Here is an 8,503-nt window from a genome sequence, read left to right on the forward strand (position 1 = left end):
GTATGCCGCAGCAGGTGTGATGGTCAGAGAATTTTTCTGGGTTTCCATCTCTCCTCTCACCTTGTTGAAGCAGGGTCTCTCTCTTGGGTTTTTTGAGACAGGAGGTTCTCTATGTAACAGCCCTGGCTGTGCTAGAATTCCCTCTGTAGACCAGGCTGGCCTTGAACTCACAGAGATCCACCTCCTCTGCTTCCTTAGTGCTGTGATTAACTCACTCTGTAGACCAGGCTGGCCTTGAACTCACAGTGATCCACCTCTACCTTCTGAGTGCTGGGATTAAAGGCATGTGCCACCACTGCCTGCTAAATGTAATAAAATCTTTAAAAAAAAAAAAAGCCAGACATTATGACATGCACGTATAAGCCCAGTGCTAGGGAAGCAGGTCCAGAAGGGTCCCGGGTTTGATAGCCAGCCAGATTAGCCTAAGTGGAAGGCTCCAGACCAGTGGGACATCTTGTCTCAAAAGGAAGTGAATGATGTTTCTCATGATGACACCTGAGGTTGTCTTCGGGCTTCTGCATACACCTACACACACGTACATTCTCACACATACTCTCACACATGTGCATACACACAGAAGGATAAAAATCAAAAGGAATAGGGCTGGTGAGATGGTTCAGTGGGTAAAGGCACTTGCCACACAAGCTTGGTGACTTGAATTTGATCCACCAAACCCAGAAAGAGCCAGATGTGGTGGCTTGCAGATCTAAGCCCAAAACTCCTTCAGTAAGATGGCAGGCAGAGACAGGAGAATTGTCTGGAAGCTGGCCGGCCTTCTAGCTTGCGGTGTGAAAAGCAGCAGAAACAAGAGGGGAGAAGGAGAGAATTGGGGGGTAGTGGGTGTGGTGGTGCACACCTTTAATCCTAGCACTTAGGAAGCAGAGGCAGGAGGATCTCTGTGAGTTGGAGGCTAACCTGCTCTACATAGTGAGTTCTAGGACAGAGAGAGCTTCTTAAAAGAAAAACCCGACGGGCGGTGGTGGCGCACACCTTTAATCCCAGCACTCGGGAGGCAGAGGTAGGTGGATCTCTGTGAGTTCAAGGCCAGCCTGGGCTACCAAGTGAGTTCCAGGAAAGGCGCAAAGCTACACAGAGAAACCCTGTCTCGAAAAAAACCAAAAAAAAAAACCAAAAAAAAAAAAAAAAAAAAAAAAAAGAAAAACCCTGTCTCCAAAAACAACGAAAAGAACTGGAGGGTGGGACCAGATAGCTTGCTCCGTGGCTAGTGTGCATTGTTCTTGCTGAGAACTGGAGTTCAGTTCCCAGCACCTATGCTAGGTGATTCGTAACTGTCTGTAACTCCAGCTCCAGAGGATCAGATACCTCTGGCTTCTGTCCTTACACATACACATAATTAAAGTCAAAAATAAAATCATAAAAAAAGAATAGGCCAGGCATGTTGGCACACACCTTTAATCCCAGAGCTCAGGAGACAGAGGCAGATGGATCTCTGTGAGTTTGAGGCCAGCCTGGTCTATAGATAGGATAGCCAGGACTACATAGAGACACCCTGTCTTGGAAAAAAAAAAAAAGAAAGAAAAGAAAAGAAAAAAAAAAGAAATGGACTTTTATTTTTCTCACTATTTTATTTTGCTTTTTACAATAAGCAAATAATTTTTAATTTGCTTTAACTCTTTTGCTTTTAAATTATTTTATGGTATTGTAATTTTATGTTCTGTCTGCATGTATATCTGTGTACCACATGTGTGCCTGATGCTCTGTTTTTAACTTTTTTTTTTTTAAAAGCCTGTCACGCTGGAGAGGTGGCCCAGTGGTTAAGAGCACTGACTGCTCTTCCAGAGGGCCTTAGTTTGATTTCCAGCAACCACATGGAGACTCACAAGGGTCTGTAACTCCAGTTCCAGGGAATCCGATGCCCTCTTCTGGAATCCTCAGGTACTTCAGGCAAAACACCCACATAATAAAATACTTTAAAAAAACAAAACAAACAAACCAAAGTTTGACTTCCTGGGATCTCCCTTGGTCATTCTTGCATCTAAACCACAACATCATCACTATCCGTCTGTAAATCAGAATTCATTAAACAAACAGTGTTAAATGTCCACTGTGGATACAAACCCCTCCTAGCCCCACAGAAGTATCAAAAGAAGGGTAAGAAGGGGCTTTAAACTTCTATTTATCTATTGTATGACGTATGTGTATGTGTGTGTATGATGTATGTGTGTGCACATACATGTATGCTCTTGTATGTAACTTTGAGCATGGGTGGAAGTTAGAGGACAGCTTTGGGTAATGGTCCTGGTCTTCCATCTTGCTTGAGACAGAGGCTCTTGTCTGCAGCCATGTACACAGGCTAGCTGGCCCATGTGTTCCTGGGTTCCTGCCTCCATCTCCCATCTCCCATCTCACTGTAGAAGCACTGGAATTACAAATGTGCCCTGTCATGCTTGGCTTTTTAGATAGGTTCTGGAGATTTGAACTAACGTCCACACACTTGGCCAGCACAGGCTTTACCCACTGAGCCATCTCCCCAGCAAGAACTGATGATACCCTAGTTTTTTTTGCATAGATTTCCTCACTGAAGTATTTTCATGATTTCACGAGCTAGGCTCCACTCTGCTCACTTGACAGATGAAGAATCCGAGGCTAAGTGGGACCATCTGTCTAAGGCCATAGCATGAATAAGTGGGAGAATGGAGACTGTGTCACTTGATAGCCCCTTTCTATTGCGCCATGTGGCAATCCCCAAAGCCAATCTAATGAGCTAGGTGAGTGTGGTGGCACACATCTGTGATCCCCACACTTGGGAAGTAGAGGCAGAAGGATCAGGAGATCAAAACTTCCCTGGGATACATGAGGTCTTGTCTCAAAAAAATGCAAATAAGCAGCCCAGCGGTGGTGGTGCACGCCTTTAATCCCAGCACTCGGGAGGCAGAGGCAGGCGGATCTCTGCAAGATTGAGGCCAGCCTGGGCTACCAAGTGAGTTCCAGAAAGGCACAAAGCTACACAGAGAAACCCTGTCTTGAAAAACAAAAACAAAAACAAAAACAAAATGCAAATAAGCAAAAATCTAACCTTACTACCTAACTTTAGTTATTTCCAGGTACCTGCCTTTCAATTTGTTTTCTCCAAAGAGATAAAACGACTTCAGATGAAGATAATATGGTCCCACTACAACTCGGTCTACTTAAGATTATTCAACCAGCATACCAAGTTACTCATTTATTCAGCAAAATTAGATACTGAGGAAAAAATACCAAAAGTAGGGGGGAAAGTTTCTTGAGTACATGATATGTGCCCTGTGTACATGGTAGGGCAATAATCCTACTAATAAAAGCAAGATTACACATTGGGAAAAGATTGGTTTGAGGACAGAAGAAAACAGTTTATTAAAGACAGACACTGTGGTTCAAACTTGCAGTCCCAGCACTCAGGAAGCTGAAACTTCCGGGTTGCCACTAGTTTGGGGCCTGTGTGGGTTACAATAGTAAGTTCCAGGACAGCCTCATCTACATAGTGAGTTCCAATCCAACCTGAGCCACAGAGTAAGAACTCAGTCTCAAAACAAACAAATGAAACCCTAAATAAACAAAAACAAACAAACAAACAAAATCCCAAGTAATTAAACAAACAATAACCCAGTATGTTTTAGGAGAAAGGTGGGTTTAATTTTGATTATCCCGAATTTGTGAGGCACAAGGAGTTGCTGTCTGAAAGTAGCTGGTCAAAATATTTAATTTTGGGGGGCTGTAGAGATGGCTCAGAGGTTGAGAGCACTGACTGCCCTTCCAGAGGTCCTAAGTTTAATTCTGAGCACCCACATGGTGGCTCACAACCATCTATAATGAGATCTAGTGCCCTCTTCTGGCATGTAGGCAGAACACTGTATGCATAATAAATAAACCTTTAAAACATTTTTAATTTTCTTTCTCCTCCATATTTTTTAAAAAACAGGCTATGATATATCCTAGGTTGGGCTTGAATCCCTAGGTAGCCTAGTCTGGATTTGAATTCCCTTAAGGAGAGATTTCTGAACTTGGGAGTGCCATGATCAGAAGTACAGAGTGGCGAGTGTACTTAGGGTGAGGGCAGCAGCAGACTAAGCTAGGAACTTAGGAGTCACACAGGCACAACAGGCTAGTATCTTAGTCTAGAGAGGTGATGATATGGTGCTCGGATGGAATTTAGGAACTTCTTAGGCGGGAGGACATAGAAAACCAGGTCACATTTTGAAAGTGAGAAGAAAAGAGGGAAAGATTCAAAGGTGACTTCCGGGCTTCTACTTTGGACACTGATGGAAAGGCAGCATCACTCACTGAGAATGGTACTGGACAAAAAGGAAGTGTGTGGTGAAGACATGCTGATTTCGGCATACAATGTTGAAGGTTGAGTATCCACAAAATAAGTAGTGGCTAATGCCTAGGAAAGGAAGAAGGCTCACGCGGCTTCCTTGTGGAAGACAGGGAACAAAGACATTTCCTAATCCTGAAGTGGTCGCTGTCTAGCTCTCTTTTCTCTGGGGCCTGCTTGGGATGCCTGGCACTTGATTTTGGAGAGTGCCAGGCTACAGGCTAGCCAGGCACAACCAAGGTCTTGGCTAAGAAGACGGGGCAGTGCCACTAGGTGGCACTACTAGGTTGAGAATATAGAAGGTCATATTAGCCAACAAGCTGGTCTAGCCGGACCAAAAGACTCTTGGGACTTGGAAACAGGCCTAAGTGACACGGCATCTAAATGCTTATATTGTTATGACGTCAAGGCACCCCAAGGCAAGGCCCTGGGAACCTTGGTGAACACCTTTGTGATAAGGTTTAAGTTCCCAGAAGCTCAGGTAACCAGGGTCCAGGCTGGATTTCCAGGCAAGTGTTCTACCACTGAGTTACACCCCCAGCCCCTCTTGGTTGAATTGCCATGCACATCAGGACACAGCCTACACCTAACTCCCCTAAGGCATTCTTGAGGTTTGGGAACTCCATTCCCTGTCATTATTTCATCCTGAGATCTTCTCTCTTTCATCTATTCGTTCAACAATTATTTATTGAGTACCCAACACTTTGCTGAACGCTGGAGAAAGGATAATGAATTTTTTAAAAAAGCTATGATTCCTGCCCTTAGAGGATTTATAGGCATGCAGTAATCACATCACTGCCCAAGTAAATAACCACAGATTTTTATAAAGCAATGGCTTTAACAAGGGATCAGGAGATGACACATCAAAGATCTAATCTGTTATTTAGGACAGATGGGCATTCTTTATTGGAAGAGAAAACTAAGGCCCAGTACAGGGTAGGCACACCTACTACAATATAGTGAGTCAGGACTGCACTACTCAATCTCTGAATAGAAAACCTGGGTTGACCAGATGGCTGGTTCCACCAGCACATACTTTCCCAAGCATTTTTCCTTCTACCACCAAGGCTAATCCCCCAAGAAAATTAGTTTTGATGGGCAGCTCTGACATTTGAGGACCCAAAGTCTCCACACCCCATCACAGGTAAATCCAGCCAGGTTGGTGGGACCTGCTGGTCAGAACCATATGACCAAAAAGTGGGAGAGGACTGCCAGGCCAGGAGTGACAACAGAACAGGAAGCGCTGGGCCAGCGAAGCAGCATCCACCAGTACAGAAAGGGATAAAGCTCAAGTGCAGGCACCCGGAGGAAGACAGAGAGGGAGGCAGAAAGATGCTCTAATGCCAGGAAGTGACGTTGAGGGAAAGAGCTCATAGGGATGCAGGATAAAGAATGGAGGGGAGTATAGAGCTGGGCCACATGGATAGGAGAGAGAGCACTAGGGAAGGGATACTAAGAGAGCTCTTGGCCCCCAGCTCTCTCTCAAGTCCTGCCTCCCTCCCCCACCCCCATCTCCTTCAGTTTCTGCAGAGGGTTGAGAACACAGTAAAATCTGGAGACTGCTTTCTGGGGAACAATCTTGTTGCTGACCAGACGCTCCCACCAACCCAGCTAACATCCGGGCCAGACCCAAATCTCTGGAAGGGGTAGAGTAATCCACAGAACATCAAAGGCACTGTAGTCCCCAAGGACTTTGAGAGGTCATGCAGTCCATCCCCTTGTCTCCCAATATCCAGAATTCTCAGACAGAAGGGAATCATGTTTTCTTTACTCATCTCTGGACATGAAGAGATGCATTCTCAGCTCTTCTCCGGACTCAATGCTTCCCATAATCCCTAGCTGTGGTGAAGTTCTCCTTAAGATCCAGACTCCATTCCCTTCTGCTGCAGCCTGTGACTCGGTGTCTAATATCCTGTCCTCTGTGACTAAAGAGAAGCCTTTCCTAGGTGACCACAGCCGTTCTTTAAGCTCTCCCCTCCAGCAGTCCTTCCTTCTCAGTAGGTTCTTCCTAACAGGTAATCATAATCCTTCCTACCGCAGTCCTTGCATCCTCTCCCGTGTCGCATCCTACGCCTCTAAGGCAGAAATACCCTTTTCCCCACCACACAGTTAACAGAGCTGAGGGAGAAGGGGAGAGGTCCAGGATGAAAGGATGGATGGAGGAGATGGGAGACTGGAAGAGGATGCCCAGAACAGATGAAGGAGGACCGGGACCCCCCCAAGGCGGGGCAGGGATGGGGCCAGAGGGCCTCACCGGTATCCGGGTCTCCCAGGAAGGCGTCCTCGTCCTTGCGGCCCCTCAGCGGGGCCGCAGGCGCTGGCTCGTCCTCGGGCAGCCGCGGGAAGCTGGTGATGCTCATGTAGTCCACTGGCGAGTAGGCGCCTAGGGCACTCTCCTGGCTAGCCTCGTTCTCTGCCGCCATCCTCGCCCTAACCCCCAGCAGCGCAGCGCCTGCCGGAAGTGGCTGTGGAGGGGGGGGGGGGTGCGAGGGCGGAGGGCGGGGTCTGAGCTCCTGGACAGCCGGGAGGGGGCGCCCCCACCCTCAGCAGTGTCCTGGTCTGACTCGCCCCCGCCTCCTTCAAGTCTACTGCTAGCAGCCTGCACACTGGTGCGGGAGGATGGGAGCCGGGAGGGCAGTGGAAGGTTGCCAGGAAGAGGACGCTGCTCAGGGCCCCCCGTGCAGTCCAGTCTGAATCCCGCTCAGAGTCCATACGCTCCTAGGACCACAGACTGACTTCTGATCGCAAACTCCACTTTGACTCCAGATCTTTTGTCTGGACCACTCTCTTGGACCAAACCTCTCTGTGGGCACCAAGATCACCTCCTCTGATCTCATGCTACCCCTCTGACCCATCTCAGACCACTCACCCCAGACTTAAGACTCTGACTTCTTCACCTCACCCCTAGATTCCTTTTAAAACGCCAACACCTTCTTAATCCCGACTGCTTTTTCGTCTGCAGACCCCTCTTGAGCCCCTCTTTAGTCTCGCATCCTTTTCTGCGCTCTAATATTTCTCATACTTCTCTTTTAAACCCCAACTCCTTCTGGAACCTCCCTGATGTGTCCGCGTGGGAGAGTGTCCCTTACTGTCCCCCACTCCAACTTCAGAATCTTTAGAAGCAAACCCTCGGATTCCACTCCAGGAAACTAATTCAGTAGGTCAGAACACGATCTTTGGAACCTTAATGTTCTTCTGTATTTTAAGAGTTCTTGATATGGTTCTGGAACTAGGGTAAAAGAAGTCATGACAGTGTGGGAAAGGAGGAGAGGGGTAGGATGGGAAGGATAAAGGTGTAAGAACAGGGCCTTAGGGAGCAGCTATTTGGTGGAATGCTTGCCTGTGTGAAGATTTAACCTCCAGCATTAGGAAAGAAAGAAAAAAGAAGAAAGAAAAAGAAAGGAAATGTAAGAGTGAGAACACATTTCTGTGCTCTAGGTGCCTGCCAAGTCCATCTCTAGAACTGCTACCCTAACTCCAAGAATGAAAGTTATAAGCCCAAACTTCTACTGTTCAGCCCACAGGCAGAGAGATAGGGATGGTGAAGCCGAGGATACACAATATCTCTTCTTTCCCAATCCCTGGGTCCAGGCTCAGTGTGACTTGAACCATTTTCGCCGTTACTGGGGGTGGGGGACACGAGGAGCCGCAGTACCACTTGTAGACAGCAGGGGGCAGCAGTAGCTAGCGAACAGCTGCGGGAAGAGCTGTTAAGTGGGGGTGGGAGTAAGATGATGGTCTTCATACCGATAGGCAAAATTATATGTGCCTTCTTCCCCACAGAGAGGTCCTTATCTTACTAGTGAGGTCTGTGGGGATCATTGTTTCCGTGATCTCCTACTCCCACCAGTGAGGATCTGTGTCTGCTGAGCCTTGTCCACTCCTTCAGCTCCTCAGTGAGGATTGAGCCCTCTCATCAGGGTTAGGGAAGTCTGCATCTCCTAGAAGGAAATCTGCGTTTCCTGGTCTGTTAATGCCATCCATGTCCTATAAGCAGAGGCAGAGCTTTTCCGTGGGATCTGAGACCTCCAGAAAAATCTGTGCCTGCTAACACAGTTCATGCAATTTCAACTAAGTGTCTATCAATTCAGAGGAGTTGACGTGTTCCCTCTCTGAGGTCTATGTCTATTCTACAAGGTCTGTAAAAGCTTGGTGGGCCCCAAGATCCTCCCTTCAGGATCGGGTAGGCTC

General features: G+C 47.3%; 1 protein-coding gene across 4 annotated transcripts in view; it reads right to left on the minus strand.

The window, feature by feature from the left end:
- Ggt7 (gamma-glutamyltransferase 7) overlaps positions 1-6,779 on the minus strand; it is a 28,653-nt gene extending 21,874 nt beyond the window's left edge. For 2 of the 4 annotated variants that reach the window (XR_008215306.1, XM_052725538.1), the window contains exon 1: positions 6,567-6,778. Coding sequence is in view for 3 of the 4 variants with exons in the window: in XM_052725538.1 (XP_052581498.1) it covers positions 6,567-6,735 (169 nt within the window). In the remaining variant the exon portion in view is untranslated. Of the gene's footprint in view, positions 1-6,566 lie in introns of all 4 variants that reach the window. The other 2 variants (XM_052725542.1, XM_052725537.1) reach the window with 2 other exon arrangements.
- Between the last annotated feature and the right edge of the window lie 1,724 nt (positions 6,780-8,503).

Source organism: Peromyscus californicus, unplaced genomic scaffold (assembly GCF_007827085.1).
Source record: "Peromyscus californicus insignis strain IS unplaced genomic scaffold, ASM782708v3 Scaffold_7__1_contigs__length_154581171, whole genome shotgun sequence".
In the NCBI taxonomy this organism is placed as follows: domain Eukaryota; kingdom Metazoa; phylum Chordata; class Mammalia; order Rodentia; family Cricetidae; genus Peromyscus; species Peromyscus californicus.